The 17,453-nt window shown below is 34.0% G+C and overlaps 1 protein-coding gene across 3 annotated transcripts in view; it reads right to left on the bottom strand.

The window, feature by feature from the left end:
• Positions 1–17,453, bottom strand: part of NCAM2 (neural cell adhesion molecule 2) — a 562,051-nt gene that overhangs the window by 216,128 nt on the left and 328,470 nt on the right. For all 3 annotated transcript variants that reach the window (XM_021706993.1, XM_008074038.2, XM_021706994.1), the window contains one exon: positions 10,632–10,749. In XM_021706993.1, the coding sequence (XP_021562668.1) occupies positions 10,632–10,749 (118 nt within the window). The remainder of the gene's footprint in view (positions 1–10,631; positions 10,750–17,453) is intronic.

The raw sequence follows: 17,453 nt of genomic DNA, 5'->3' as shown, positions 1-17,453 counted from the left end.
CTCAATTCACTCTATGCTCACATAGTAATAAAAGCAGCAGATTAATTAAGGTCCAGTGTTCTTTCTAATAAAGAGGGATATCTCCCTACTTCATATAAAATATTGTGTTAAATGTTCAATGTGTAGCAAATTAGTTGCCACTCGTCATGAGGAATTCATAATATGGTTGACATTAATAGTGGGTAATACGAATTCTATTAATGAACTTATAACATTTTAAGGGGGTGGTCTATTTTAGTAGGAGAAGAGAACAAATGACTGTACTACTCTGAGAATATTAATGGGGAAAAAAACTTTGATTCATCCTTTGAAGTAGATAAATACATCTTGAAGTTATTTAGAGGAAATCAGTGTGTAAAGATCATGTTCACCTTAAATGCTCAATTTAAAACAGCAATAAAGCATGATAAATAAGGCAATATTCTCAATATCCCTTCCCAAAGAACTTGTTAGAATATACTCCAATTGTTTCTCACAGCCCATTTCCAATAAATGTCAGTGTCTGAAAAACACTCCTGAGATTCTGATAAACTCATTTAAGCTCATCTTTTCTTCTCCAAACACCTCTTTTTTTAGGTACAGAAATACAGGGGTCAACATGAAAGAATTAATGGAAATAATAAAGAATGGATAATAGTTTCATGTTGATAATAATGGAGTAACAGGGACCTTGTTTACTCTCCAACTTTGAAGAACAAAAGTCCTGGCTAAATATATAAAACAACACTTCAAACATTGCTCAGCAGGTAGCATCATATAACAGTGGCCTCTGAGAACTATCACAGCTTACTGACTGAAGAGAGTTCTCAGGCAGCAGCTGTGGGAGGGCAAACACAGTCTGTGTATCTGGGCTGGAAGACAGAACTCACAGTTTGGAGAGTTCAAAGTGGCTGGATTTTGCAAGTCAGAGAATGGGAGAGAAGAGAGCTGCACTAGCAAGAAAGCTCAGATATTTGCAGAGGATTCCCAACAAATCTTTAACTGAATACTGATTGATAAGTGCATGCCAGTAAAGCTTTCCTAGTCTAGGGGAAAAGAAAATTTTGAAAAAAAATAAAGTACCATAAACCCAGAAGCTCACATAGTATCAGGAATAATTTGCATCTCAATCATCCAGAGTAAAGTGACTGCCTAAAATGTACGGCATGTTTTTAGAAGAACATTGCCTCAACAATGGCGCCAAATTAACCCTGCACTGAAGGTTGTTCTGGATTCACCTAAAAGAGCCTAAAAACAGTCCAAAGAAGATAAAGCTTTTTCCAAGTAACTTAACAGCATCTATAAAACAAAATAAAATACTACAAAATATGCAGCACCTCAAAACATAAAATTCTTAATACTTGGCACCCAATTAACAATTACCAGGATAATAAATAAGCATGGAAATAAGACACATAAAAAGAGAAAAAGCAATCAATGAAAAATATATAGAAATGTACAGATAATAGATTAATCAGATAATCGATTAATTAATATGTCTCCTCAAACAGCTATTAGAAGACTTGAACTACACTATCAAGCAAATTGAATGTACTCTAAGATTGACCACATACTTGGTCATAAATCAAGCATAAACAAATTTCAAAAGATCGAAATTTTGTAATGCACATTCTCAGACCACAGTGAAATAAAAATAAACATCAACACCAACAAGGTTCCCCCCAAACCCACAAAGACATGGACACTAAACAACATGATGCTAAACAACTCCTGGGTCAACAATGAAATCAAAACAGAGATTAAAAGATACCTGGAAGTCAATGAAAATGAAGAGATGTCTTACCAAAATCTCTGGGATGACATGAAAGCTGTAGTAAGATGGGAATTCATATCCCTACAAAATGTACATGAAGAAAATGGAAGGATCACAAATCAATAGTCTAACACATCACCTTAAGAAGCTGGAAAAGTAAGACCTCCAAAACCCTAACTGCAGCAGAAGAATCCAGATCACCAAAATAAAAGCCCAAATCCGGGACATAGAAGACAAAAAGATAATACAAAAAATCATGAAACAAAAAGCTGGTTCTTTGAAAGGATAAACAAGATCAATGATCCCTTAGCTAGACTGACCAAGAAAAAAAGAGAAAACACCCAAATAAATACAATCAGAAACACAAAAGATGAAGTCACATCTGATCCCGAAGAAATACAAAAGATCATTAGAGACTACTATATACACTTTTATGGAAACAAACTGGAAAACCTTAAGGAAATGGAAGACTTTCTGATATCACACAACCTGCCTACGTTGAAACAAGAAGAAATTGAGACCCTAAATAGACTAATAACAATCAAAGAAATTGACTATGTAATAAGAAAACTACCTACAAAAACAAAGCCCTGGGCCAGATGGCTTTCCAGCAGAATTCTATAAGACATTTAAGGAGGAGCTGATACCAATCCTACTGAAAGTATTCCAGGTGACTGAGAAAGATGGAACCCTCCCCAAATCATTTTATGAGGCTAACATCACATTGATACCTAAGCCAGGCAAAGACCCAACAAAGAAAGAGAACTACAGGACAATATCTTTGATGAACATAGATGCCAAAATTCTCAACAAGATCCTAGCAAACCAGATTCAACAACATGTCTCAAAAATCATCCATCATGACCAAGTAGACTTCATCCCTGGGACACAAGGCTGGTTCAACATTTGCAAGACAATAAATGTAATTAAATACATCAACAGATGTCAAAACAAAAACCACATGATTATATCATTAGATGCAGAAAAAGCTTTTGATAAAATCCAGCACCCCTTCCTAATAAAAACCCTCGAACACCTAGGCATACATGGAACATACCTCAAAATAATAAAAGCCATCTATGAGATACCCACAGCTAGTATACTCCTGAACAGACAACAATTGGAACCATTTCCCCTGAAAACTCGAACAAGATAAGGATGCCCACTCTCTCCCCTCATGTTCAATATAGTATTGGAAGTCCTAGCTAGAGCAATCAGAAAAGAGAAGGTGATCAGGGGTATCCAAATAGGAAGTCAAGTTATCCTTCTTTGCCGACAACATGATTGTGTACCTTGAAACCCAAGAGAATCTGTAAGAAGCCTCCTTGCACTGATAAAGGATTTTGGCAAAGTCTCAGGGTATAAAATAAATGTGCAAAAGACAATCGCATTTCTTTACACCAATAATAAACAAACAGAAACCTAAATAAAAAACACAATCCCATTCACAATAGCCACAAAAAAAAAAAAGAAATACCTTGACATCTTCCTTACCAGAGACGTGAAAGACCTTTACAATGAAAACTACAAAACACTGCTCAAAGAAATCAAAGATGACACAAACAAGTGGAAAAATATCCCATGCTCATGGATTGGAAGAATCAACATTATGAAGATATCCATTCTACCTAAGGCAATCTACAGATTTAATGCAATACCCATCAAATTACCAGCAACATTCTTCTCAGAACTAGAAAAAACAATACAGGAATTCATATGGAAACACAAACAACCAAGAATAGCCAGAACAATCCTCAGTAAAAAAAAAACAAAGCAAGAGGTATCACACTACCAGACTTCAAACTTTACTATAAAGCTACAATAATCAAAACAGCTTGGTATTGGTACAGGAACAGGCATATAGACCAATGGAATAGAATTGAGATTCCAGAAGCAAAACCTCAATTTCTCAACTAGCTCATCTTCTACAAAGCCTCCACCATCTACTACTGGGGAGAGGAGAACCTACTCAGTAAATGGTGCTGGGAAAACTGGCTGACCACATGCAGAAGACTCAAACAAGACTCCCATCTATCCCCATACACAAAAATTAACTCTAAATGTATCAGAGACCTAAATGTAAAACCTCAAACCATAGGAACCTTAGGAAATGCAGGACACATCCTTATGGAAATTGAAACTGGCATCCAATTCCTGAACAAAACCCAAAAAACACAGGCCATAAGAGACAAGATAGATAAGTGGGATCTCATTAAACTAACAAGCTTCTGCAAAGCCAGAGAAATCATCAAGAGAGCAGGGAGACAGCCAACAGACTGGGAAAAAGTATTTGCCAACTCCTGATCTGACAAAGGTTTAACATCTTGGATCTACAAGGAACTCAAATGTGCTGAAAAGAAAAAGACAAACAACCCCATTATAAAGTGGGCAAAAGATATGAACAGACACTTCTCAAAGGAAGACATCCAAGCAGCCAACAGACACATGAAGAAATGTTCAACCTCACTAATCATCAAGGAGTTGCAAACCAAAACCACACTGAGATACCACCTAACTCCAGTCAGAATGGCAATTATCAATAACTCAAAAAATAATAGTTGCTGGAGAGGGTATGGTGAAAAGGGAACACTCCTACACTGTTGGTGGGAGTGCAAACTGGGCAAACTCTGTGAAAAACAGTGTGGCAATTCCTAAAAGCTCTAAATATCGACCTCCCATATGACCCCGCAATCCCCCTACTGGGAATATACCCTGAAGAACTCAAATCACTCTATCAAAAAGATACCTGCACATGTGTGTTTATCGCAGCATTGTTCACAATAGCAACAACCTGGAACTAACCATGCTGTCCATCAAAAGAGGACTGGATTAAAAAAAAATGTGGTACATATACACAATGGAATACTATGCAGCCATAAAAAAGAACAAAATCATGAATTTTGCAGCAACCTGAATGGAACTAGAGTCTATAATACTGAGTGACCTCTCACAGAAACAAAGACCTGAGTATCACATGTTCTCACTCATATAGTGGACCTTGACCATCTATCATAATACTATAAGAAAAGGACTGACAGTGGTGGGAAACTATGGGGAGGGAGTGGGAAGAGAGGTGGGATTAACGGTGGTCAATATCTGTCTGGGGACGGGGAGACACCCCTTATCAACAAGGGTGCCTGAACAACTTATTTGTATACCTAACCCTTAACTTTACCCCACAATTTAAAAATAAAAAAATATTGATCAAAAAAAAGAAATGTACAGATAATAGATTAATCAGATAATAGATTAATTGATATGTCTCCTCAAATAGCTATTAGAATACTTGAACCACACTATCAAGCAAATTGATCTATTTAATATTTAGAGATTTTTCCATACAATAATAGTGGAATGGACATTTTCACTACTATAGGTTTTCAAGTGCACACAGAATATTTACTAATATAGACTACAAATAAGATTCAATAAACTTAAATAAATTGATGCCTTTAAAAATAAGAAGACATGCAAGTGGCCACAAATGTATAAAAATTTTCAACATCGCGGAACAACATGATAATGCAAACACAAGCCACAATGAGTTACCATCTCACACTAGTCAGAATGGCTGTTAATAAAAAGTCAAAAAAACAACAGATGTTGGTGCGATAGCAGAGAAAAGGGAACACTTACACATAGTTGATAGAAATGCAAATTAGTAAAGCCTCTACAGAAAACAGTACGGAGATTTCTTAAAGAACTAAAAACCAAAACTGCCATTCAACTCAGCAATTCTACTACTGGGTATCTACCAAAGAAAAGACACCATTACATAAAAAAGACACCTGCTTTTGTTTGTTTATTACAGCACTACTCACAGTAGCAAAGTCATGGAATCAACCTAAGTTTCCATCAACAAATGATTGGGTCAAGAAAATGTGAGCTGTACAGAGGGTGCCAAAAATGTATACACATTTTAATAAAGGAAAAAATTGTAAAATTCAACATATATCATTGACAAAATATGAATACAAGTCACGTTTGACTTTGGAAATTACAAGAGGTGTTCAATGTGGTTACAAGAGGTGTCTAGTCAGTTCTGAAAAGTACTTTGAATATAATACATAGATAACATCTCTTATAGTGTGTATACATTTTGGTACCCCCAATAAATGGACAGATATACACATACCCCATGGAATAATACACAGCCTTAAAGAGAATGAAATCATATCTTTCATAGCAGCATGGATAGAGCTATAGGATGTTATTGTAAGTGAAATAACGCACACATCCTAGGCAATATAGCAAGACCTCATCTCTACAAAAAATAAAAAATTATCCTGACCATGTGGCTGTAGTACCAGCTACTTGGGAGGCTGAGGTGAAGAAACCTCTGAGTCCAAGAGGTTGAAGCTGCAGTGGGCCATGATAGTGCTACTACACTCCAGCCTGGACTAAGATTGTGACTTCAAAACAAACAAGCAAACAAATATCCCCCAAATAAAGAAATAAATATTAAAATTAATGAGAAACAAAAAAATCAAGTACCACATGTTCTCACTTATAAGTGGGACTTAAAATATAAGTACATATATATGGACATACAGAGAAAAATATTAGAAACTAGAGACACCGAAAGGGGCCAAGTGAGGACTGAAAAATTACTTGCCAGTTTTAGGTACAGTGTTCACTATTTGGGGGATGGGTACACTAGAAACCCAAATTATGCCATGTATCCATGTAACAAATCTGCACGTATACTACTGAAATTATGAAAAGTTTGTTTCTTGACAAGTATAGAATGTTGTTAGAAATCAATAGCAGAAATATTTATGAAGTCTACTTCCACACTTAAAAACAAACTAACGTTCTTCTAAATAACCAATATTAAAGGTTATATCATAAGGAAATTTTTAAAAATATTTTAAGCTCAACAAAAATAAAAATGACATCAAAATCAGCAGGGTGCAATTAAAGCCATGTTTAAAGGGAACATTTATATTACAAAATATTTATATTAGAAAAGAATAAATGATTAAAAATCACTGAAATAATGTCCACCATAAGTAACTAAAACAGGAGAGAATTTTAAACACAAAGTAAACAGAAGAAGCACAGTAATAAAAATCAAAGCAGAAATCAATAAACTAGAACAAAGGAAAGAAAATAATTGAAACCAAAAGCTGAATCACTGAGATTATAATGTGCATAAACCTACCTTTAAACAAATCAGGATAAAAAAATATATATAAGAAATAACCAGCTACGAAGTTATCAGGATTTGAGAATGAAAAACACTAGATAATATGCAAATTAATGAATAACAAAGGACTACTATAAATGGCTTCATGCCGGTAAATACAATTGAAAAGAAGTGAACAAATTCCTGGAATTGCATAAATCAAAAATTTCACTAAAGAATACTGACTAGCTCTATGTCTATAAAAAAAAATTGAATTTGTAGTTAAACCTGCACATAAGAGAAATCATGGCACAGATGGTTTCACTGGGAATTTTTCCAAACATTTAAGTAAGCAATAATAAACATTATGTAAAAATTCTATCAGAAGGCAGAAGAGGAAGAAATACTTTCCTACTCATTCTATGAGACCAGTAGTACCCTGATCCCTAGCAATTCAAGAACAAGAAAATGATAAAACAATATTTCTCATAATCATGAAAGCAGTAATTCTTAATATATGAGCACAGTGATTCAAGCAATGTATAAAATAAATGATACAGTCTTGTACCACTTAATGACAGGGATATATTCTGGGAAATGGATCATAAGTCCATTTTGTAGCTGTGTGAACATCACAGACTGTACTTACACAAACCTAGGTGGCTATGGCCTACTATACACCTAGCCTATATGGTATAGACTGTTGCTCCTAAGCCATAAACCTCTACAGCATGTTACTATGTTGACTACTGGAGGCAATTATAACACAATGGTGTTTATATACCTGTATAGGGCACTTAACCATGAATGGAGTTTGCAGGCTTAGAAGTTGCTCTGGGTGAGTCAGTGAGTAGTGAGTGAATATGAAGGCTTAGGACAATACTGTATACTACTGCTGGCTTTATAAACACTGTAGACATGGGTTACCTAAATTTATTAGCTTTTCTTTAATAGTAAATTAACCTTAGCTTACTGTAACATTTTTATATCATACGCTTAATTTTTTCCACTGTTGATTCTTATAACACTTTGCTTCAAACACATTGTACAGCCAGTCATATGAAGTATTTTCTTTCTTTATATTCTCATTCTTTAATCTTTTTTCTAATTTTACATTTTTTAATCTTTTAGTTTTTGTTGTTGTTATTGTTGTTGTTAAACACACACACACACACACACACACACACACACACACACACACACACACACACACATTTAGGCAATCTCTTTGGGTTCCCTCCTGCTCTGGGAGCTTTTCTGTCCTCTCAATAAATCTTGATTTTTAAAGATTAAAAAAAAAACAACTTCGAAAACACATTAGTCTAGGTCTACTCAGGGTCAGGATTATCAATATCACTGTCTTCCATCTCCACAGCTTGTCCCGCTGCAAAGTCTTCAGGGACAACAACACAGATGAAGCTGTCATTGCCTATGATAATAATGCCTTCTTCTGGAAGACATCCTAAAGGACCTTGAGGCTATTTTACAGTTAACATTTCTCTTTTATAAGTAGAAGGAATATGCACTAAAATAATGATTTAAAGTACAGTAGAGTAAATACATAAACCAGTTACATTAACCAGTAACATGTTCATTTATCATTATCAGCTGTTGAAACTAAACATGGCCAAACTGAAAGCTTCCAGGTTCACAGTGTCATTCTGACTGATAGTACATGTTCTAATCTTAACCTGAAGATGGAACGAATGACAAATGTGTGTTACTAATATCAACTTAACATAGGTGGCAGAAGTGAGTTTACTATCGAACCAGGAATCTCTGTGATAAAGGCTAATAGTAGTTACACAAAAAAGTAAAGGATCTTTAATTTTTAGACTTGGAGTCATATTCTTCAGGGGCATGTGCTCTAAAACCATCACAATCAAGCACTCATTTTACATGTATTTCTCCCTCAGAAATGATGGATTACATGTAAATGTGAATTTAAATAAGATGCATGATTTCCTGCTCTTGAATTTGTGTTCTATAACCTTTCTTAATAAATGACTCAGCATAATTATTTCAAAACAATGTTTATCCATCATTTTTTAAAATCAGCTTCTATTCCTTGGCTAAGAGAGCCAGAAGTTTGAAGTTTAGAATGCTTTCCCACTCTACATCAAAATGGAACATGGGTTTCACCAGTTCATTTTTGCTTTTCAACTTCCAACTCATATTATTATTTTGTTTTAGTTTCTTTTTTTAACAACAGATTATCACAGAAACAAAGATCTGAATACTACATGTACTCATTCATAAACAGACCCTGAACATTTGTCATAATGCTATAAGAAAGGGATTTACAGTAGTGGGACACTGTCAGGGAAGGGAGGGGGACATAACAACAGTAAGGGTACCCAAACTTTACTTGCACAGATAACCACTTATGTACCTAGACCTGATGTACCCCTATATCTTTAAAATAATAACAAAGACTGTTTTGGTTTCTTTATCTGTTAAATAAGTCTGGCTGAAAGAAATTTTCAAAAAGGTACCTCTGGAAATATAGTTATCATTAAAATAAGATTGTGAAACAATATTTCTTCATTGTAATGAATAATCCAAGAGCTTTTCTGTGACACAATTAGATCTGATATTGACTGTTAAGCAGCCAGACTAGTAAACCAGCAGTCACTGAGGTAGATGATGATTATCTGGGGTGAATATGAAAATATTTGATATGTAATCACATTACAAAATGCCAACAGTGTGTCACAAGACAATTCATGCCTGCAAAATAATCTAAAAAAGATTATGTGAAGAAATATCTTGTTTATTGCTATTTATTATATTAATAGGATAAACAGGGTAAACAGAGGGTTGAAAGTTGAAAATAATGTCAGTAACTGCTCAGATAGAAAGGAATAAAAATAGTTTTGAACTTCAATTATTATCTTAAAGGAATTAGAATAAAACCCTAATCTTCAGTAGGGACTCTTTTTGTACATTTGGATATATATTTTATTGGTCATTTTTATAATTACTTTTGCATGATATGGTTTATGAAGTGCAAAAGTGATTCCAGAAATATTTGTAGCTAATGTTTGTCCTGTAAACTGCATTACTAGTGCATATTTACAATATTATCTAGCTATACATTTTATTGTCTCTAGTAGTTTGAGATACAGCCTAAAATAATTGAATAGTTTAATATATGTTTGATCTTAATAGAAACAAAAGAATATTTTAAAATTCCAAATAATTAGATATAAGAAATCTATCACAAAATACATTCAGAATACAGTGCTTACTCGTTTGATGAGATTAAGTTTTAAAAAATGATCATAAAGACATTAAATTTTAACTCTAAAAATTAGCTTTTTCCATAATATAGTAAGTAAATAATATAGTAAATAAAAATAATATACAATTGTATTATAATAAAATATGGTATTTTATACAAACTGATGTAAATAATATTAGGATGTTTAGTTCAAGACACACTGTGGTGACTATAACATGCTTGAATAAGTCACAGGTGCTCATAGGCTTATTTTGACCAGAAGTCTGATCAGTAGACAAGAGTAACTACGATGGGTATAGCCTTTGATTTAGAATATCAGGGCAAGATCACATCGCTGATCTCCTTAGCAATTTAATCTAGCTACCTTAATCCAGTCAATAGTATCATAATTTTTTTAAGGAAACAAAAAAATGATTTACTTCTCAACAAAAAGATTAAAATCCCAAATCTTATTCCATGAGCCCGATTAAGGACACAAGCTAGAGGGACATGGGTGTAGAGCCTACCTGTACCAGGAGATGGTGGGTTCAGGAGACCCTGAGGCCCTGCAGGAAAATGTCATCTCTTCTCCTCTCTCTGCTGTAGCATTAAAGGATTTCTGAGGCATTGTGATTGCTGGCGGCACTGAAGAAAAGACAGACATAGAATAAATAGAGTTGTAAACATTTTCACCAGCTTCATTTTGATAATTCTTAAAATCACATTTATAATGCTAATCTTTAACTTGAAGGTTTACTTAGATCAGTGGAAATGACTTGGTTTCATAGTAAAATTAACTTTATGATCACTGATGTGCCTTGTAATGTACAATAATTAGATTAATTCATTGTGATGCTATTTTACTGCTTCTTAGTCTTTTAAACTAAACAATGAACTATACATTTTAGCAAACATATATACTTTTATAAAATACTTCTCACAAATGACAGACAATACTACCCTGACTTATATCAATACAAGTTCTACTTTGAGCATAAATGAATTTCCTATTTGGGTTCTTATTGGTCTGTGTAAAGCCATAGCAATTAATCACTGCTTCAAGACAGGGCTTTCAAATTAGATGTCAAACCATAATGTTCTTTCTGATTAACTATACTTAATTTCTTCAAACAACTATAGAACATTTTATGCAGAGAAATTGCATAAGCCACAGAGAGTATGAAAATAGATTTTCATGAACTATTTAATTTTAAAATTAAGTGTCCCCAATTTCTAACTAATTGCATTGTAAAAACTGTATACACTGCACAATTTGGATGTGTTGAAACTGTTACTGAAATGCACTGTTTGCAATAAACAAATCATGAGTATCCACAATAGAAGGTAATTTCAAAGCAGAGCATAAATTGTAACTCAATGCATACTTTCAAGATTTTAAACTGATTTGATAAAGTAATATTCCTAAAATTAATTATAGTAATACATTTGTTTTTTACATACTCTAAACAACAAGACCAGAGAGACATTTAGAAGTCTGAATATAACTAAGTATCTGCACAATAGTATTCAGGTCATCATTGATGTTGTTTTATTGCCATTGAGAGTGGGGATAAGAACTGATATGAAACTTAGTAATTAAACACAATATATCAAGTTTCGACCTTTATGAGTTTAGATTTAAGAAACATGATCTGACATGCTGTCTCTAAAATAACATAATAATTACTAGTATTACAAAGGATAGACTTTCATCAGATATTAACTCTCAATTTTAAGTACATTGCTATTTGACTTTTTGTATCCTGCTTTCTTTCCCTTGTAATTATGGAAAATAACATTTAAAACAAAATGCTTTGCCTTTTGTTATGTATAAGCATAGTTCCAAGAGCACTATTACTATTTTTATTATAACAATCAAAAATTTTTAACCTATTAGAGAATTACAATGAAATGAACTCTTTAATAGATTTGTATTCTGAATGTGTTAGGTAGTCAGCATTTTCTGGTAGGTTTCTATTTTCATTCTTCAGGTGCAAGAAACATGAGAATGTGTAAGGAAGTAGCTCTATAAGTCTCACTAGGCTATAGCTCACCTTCAAGTTATAATTCCTCTCACTGTCTGCTTAGGCAACAAAGACACTAATTTGACAGTTTGATTTTCCTTTTTTCAGTAATGGCATCCAGAAGTGACATATGTCTTCTGAGTCTTCCAAGTCTTTCTCCACCCTTCAGATAGTTCTCAGAAGATAAAGGATGTGATTCTAACCATGGAACACCTATTTATGTCACAGTTTGTATGGTTCAGATTAGCCAGTACCCATTAATTCCTCCAAATTTATTTCGGTTCAAGAAAACTAACCCCACACTACCACAGTCAGGAAATTCTACTGTTTTATAATTTAATTCGTATTCAGAGCTAAATGTAAATCATCAATTAAATTAATATGTAGATTTTCCATTTAGCCAAGGACTGTTAAACTTAATACTCACAATTTTTTTGTTTGTTTGTCTCTTCTTTTAAGACTATGTGGCCATTCAAAGCCACAGAAGTTCTCTCAGCCAAGAGAACAGATAGACCAGGTTAACACTAAAGTACCTTGTAGTTCCAACATTCTATATTGTTATTTTCAGTTTGTATGGAAAGTATATTAATGTATTTCCTCATATCTTCCCATGATTTCATTAATAATTGGTTCTTTCCATTGAATAATATTACTGAAGATAGAAAAAGTGAAAAAACTGAGCAGCCACATTTGCAAAGCTTATTTTAATGACTTTATTACATCTTTACTCTTGTTCAAATTTCACAGTCTCCCAAACCCAGTGGGTACACTACTGGACATGTATTAAATTACTGGCCAAAACCAGCCACATATATACATATTATAGCATTAATTTATTGTAATAAATCTTGCATTTAACTTCCCAGGAACAAAATGTATAGGTCAAGGGGTAAATGAACAATTTATATTAAGTGAAGAAGACTAAAATAGATATTTCAAATTGCTGTCAGTAGACATCATGCATGTTTCTATTCTAACAATAAATTTTACAATCAGAAAAGTTTAAATGAAAAATTGAAACAAATTGTACACAATTTATTTAAAAGTGAATTCATAGCTAGATGTCTATGGCATTTTACCATAAATAAAATACTTATTAAAGCAAATCCAAGAGAAAAAAATTACAGTTGGAAGTGTGGAAAATACTGTTTTGACTTTCTGTTTCCACAGTGAGAGATGATAACTAAAGTAAATAAATGGCCCAGTGTTAACATGGAAAAATCTCTCTTGTCAATAGATAAATAGATGCAAGCTTAGAAGTTCTTTTACTTCTTGAAAGAAAATTTTATATTAAGCATGACCATTTTTATGCTTTTTCAGAGTGCATGCAATGGTTGACAATATTCTATAGCAAAGATTCTCAAAGTGTATTTCAAAAAAACCTTGAGGTCCCCACACCTTTCAGAGGGTCTCTGGGGCCATCTCTTTTCCAATCAAGTATCTGTGTACAGATGGATTTTCTCCTAAAAAAGTAAGCTATTGGATTGTGCTAATGGAGGAAAAGTTCAATAATCTCTGTATCTAAAAGAGTCCTTTCTTTTTTGAAAATATATCTGTTTCAAAAATATATCCCAAAAGACTGAATATAGAAACAAATCTGAGAACCCACCTGTCTTCTGTTAATACACACATTAGAAAAAATGTCAAAAATGTAAAGAAAGCCACTCTTTAATTATTGTTTTATTTTCAAGATATAGTTATTTTTCATAAATATGTTGTCTATATTAGTATATTTATTATCTTTGGCAACAAGTTAACATTTTAAAATGTAAATGAGATCCGGAGATAGATTTAAAACTTCTCCATTTCAATGTCTACTATGATATATTTAAATGAGCATGACTCAAATAAGCAACACTTTTGGAGGTACTCAAAAACTTTACATGTATAAAAAGCTCATAGGCCAAAAGTTTTGAGACCAACTGGAGTACAAAATGGAATAGAATACAATTTAGTAATAAGAATTAGCATTTAAAAATAAGTCACATAACCTGCCCAGACAAATATATAACAAAAGCTACTGTCTGCGTAAAAGTAATCTAAATGTGTAAGATATCAAAACAAATTTTATAGACCTAGTAATAATTACTCGTGTGAAACTCTTGAGAAAAGAAATCTGTTGGGAAGTATTAAAGTATGAAAATTTCAGGACTGAACAAGGAATAAAGGTTTGATGATAGGTGGCATTAGAGCACAATGAGCTTGACTCATGCGGTGCTCAGAGAGGTTACGTGACATGAGAAGTCCCTCATAGCAGGATCCTTTTTAAGACAGCATGTCTGGACACCATGCAAAAGAGGAGGAAAGTAAGAGAACTCTTGGGAGAGAAGAGACTCTTAGAGGGAACTAATCTGTCCAAGTGATGTCTCTCATCAGCACAGTGGAGTCCTCACTCAGCAAAGGAATCTCTGTCTCTCAGAAGTCAAAAGGACAGCTGTGGGCTTGGCAACTTGGATTGCTTCCAGAGTTTGTCTATGGCTAGCAAAAGTCTGTTTCAGTTTGACAAGGTGGGTTTTTTGTAAAGTAGGTTGATTCTTTTGTTTGTTTGTTTGTTTGTTTTTTGAGTTGGAGTCTCACTCTGTCACCCAGACTGGAGTGCAGTGGCCTCTCCCGGCCACCGCAACCTCGACCTGCTGGGCTCTGGCCATCCTTCCGCCTCAGCCTTCCGAGTAGCCGGAATTACAGGCATGTTGAAAAAGTGCATATGTGGACTAACTTTAAAGTATTGGCACTGGAGGTCTTACGTGCTAACTGTCTCAGAGACCAATAAGGGGTTACCTTTGGTTTAATTATATAATAGCTATACAGGTAACATTGGAAGATGATGGAGATCTTGGGGAGAAAGGATTATCTTGGAATCCACTGAACTGAATTGAAGGTATACCCCAAACCTAGAAGTAGGCATCAATATTTTTTAAATTTAATTTAATTTTATTATTTATTTATTTATTTATTTATTATTTTTTTGAGTTGGAGTCTCACTCTGTCACTCAGGCTGGAGTGCAGTGGCGGCTCCCAGCCACCACAGCCTCGACCTGCTGGGCTCCGGCGATCCTTCCGCCTCAGACTTTCAAGTAGCTGGAACTACAGGCGTGCGCTACCACGCCCGGCTAATTTTTTTAAATTTATTGTAGAGATGAGGTCTCGCCAAGTTGCCCAGGCGGGTCTCGAACCCTCGGGCTCAGGCAATCCACTCACCTCAGCCTCCCAAAGGCGCGGGATTACAGGCTGAGCCACCGAGCCCGGTTGGCATCAATATTTCAACATTGCCCAAGAAAGGTCTAAAAGAAGCCTTCCATTTTAGTTTCAAGGAGCAGGAAAGGATTTGTTAGAGGCAATGGCAGCAGAGAGGAGCATGTAATTGGCTAATTTTCTGAGATATGGGATTCTTCTTTAATCAGAGGAATTGTGGTCACAGGAGCAAAAACTTCCATTTCTCTTGTCCATATCTTTTCTCTGAGTAGTTGGACCCGAATGAGGGTACAGTGGGAGCACAGAGTGGTAAATAAAACTAGGTTTTTGACAAGATGCCTGAACATTAGTGACCTTAGGGAAGTATGACAGAGATCACAGTGCAAGAAGAATTTGGAAAAGCAAGCACATCAAGTTATTAATTAAATTGGTGAGCTATGCCTTGAGCTGTGCTTATGTGGATCTGATTCTAAACAGTACCAATACTAAAACTTTGTGCATTGAACTATAATATACCCACTGGGTATAGATCCTGAAATGGTGATTGGTACACATGTAGGACTGATCTGAAAACATTTTTTTTTATAATCAATATTTTTTATTATGATATCGTGGGGTACAGTTAAGGGTTAGGTATACAAATACGTTTTGTTCAGGCACCCTTGTTGATAAGAGGTGTTTCCCTGTCCCCAGACAGATATTTACTAACGTTAATCCCATCTCCCCTCCCCTATAGTTTCCCACTACTGTCATTCATTTTCCTATGGTATTACATTGGATGTTCAAGGTCCACTATATGAGTGAGAACATGTGATACTCGGATCTTTGTTTCTGTGAGAGGTCACTCAGTATTATAGACTCTAGTTCCATCCAGGTTGCTGCAAAATTCATGATTTTGTTCTTTTTTTTAATGGCTGCATAAACATTTTAAAGGTTATAAAAAGGAAACTTATTTTGAATACACAAACTAACAACGCTGCATAGAATATGTGGTCTAAATTTAAACAAAGTGTTGGCAATAACAAAAATGTTAACTTTCTCCATAAAATTTAAATAAGCCACATTCTGATAATATAACATTTAAAAATCAAATATAACTAAATTTTTGGCATATGAAGAACTAGGAAAATTTCATGTCAATGGGAAATGCCAATGGCATGTTTACATGTGTTGGATTATCAGAAACTTTTTAAAGCAACTATTTTGAACATGTTCTAAAGAGCAAAGTGAACCATGTTGAAATAAATGGAAACAAATAAAATATCTACAAAGACACACAACATATACAAAACATCAAATAAGTATATATCAGAACTAAGTTTATATTAAAAACAAAACAAAAATCAAAGATTTGCTAAACAGATATGACAGAGAAAACAGTTGTTGAACTTGGAGAATGACAAATGAAAATTACTCAGTACGCAAAACAAAAGAAAAAATATTAATGTAAAAATAAATACAGCTTCAGAAACTGATGAGACAATACAAAATGTCATGAAATCAAAGAAATTGAGAAAGAATACTATGAAAATGAAATGTAGGTATATGTATGTATATATGTTTATGTATCTATGGAACTAACATAAGATAGCTGGAGTGGCTACCTTAATATCATAAAAAGTAGATTTCACAGAAAACGAAATTAAAAGATTTAAAGGCAATCAAACCTATTTATTCACCCCACAAAAGAGTTTCAAATGTATGAAGCAAACATTGACTAAAAATCTGGAAAAAGTACACAATTAGTCTTTGAAATAGCTTAAGAACTAGGGGGAAAAAAAGAGTGAAGTAAGACCAAACCAAGCAAGTGGAAGAAAACAATGCAAACAAAAGAGTACATCAATGAAATAAAAACCAGAAGAAATATAGAGAAAATAAAAGAAACCAATGAATGATTTTTGAAATATCAATAAAATTCTAGTAGGATTCATGAGGGTAAACAAGGAATGATGACACATTTTGCCAATCAGGACTGCAAGAAGGGATTTCACTACAGACTTTACAGACAGAAAAAAATATATATATATATATATATTTTTTTTTTTTTTTTTTTTGAGTCGGAGTCTCACTCTGTCACCCAGACTGGAGTGCAGAGGCCACTCCCGGCCACCGCAGCCTCAACCTGCTGGGCGA

Source organism: Carlito syrichta, unplaced genomic scaffold (assembly GCF_000164805.1).
Source record: "Carlito syrichta isolate Samal-C Ts95f unplaced genomic scaffold, Tarsius_syrichta-2.0.1 Scaffold316281, whole genome shotgun sequence".
NCBI lineage: Eukaryota > Metazoa > Chordata > Mammalia > Primates > Tarsiidae > Carlito > Carlito syrichta.
Note: the sequence above shows the minus strand (reverse complement) of the source record. Positions and strands in the feature narration are given on the sequence as shown.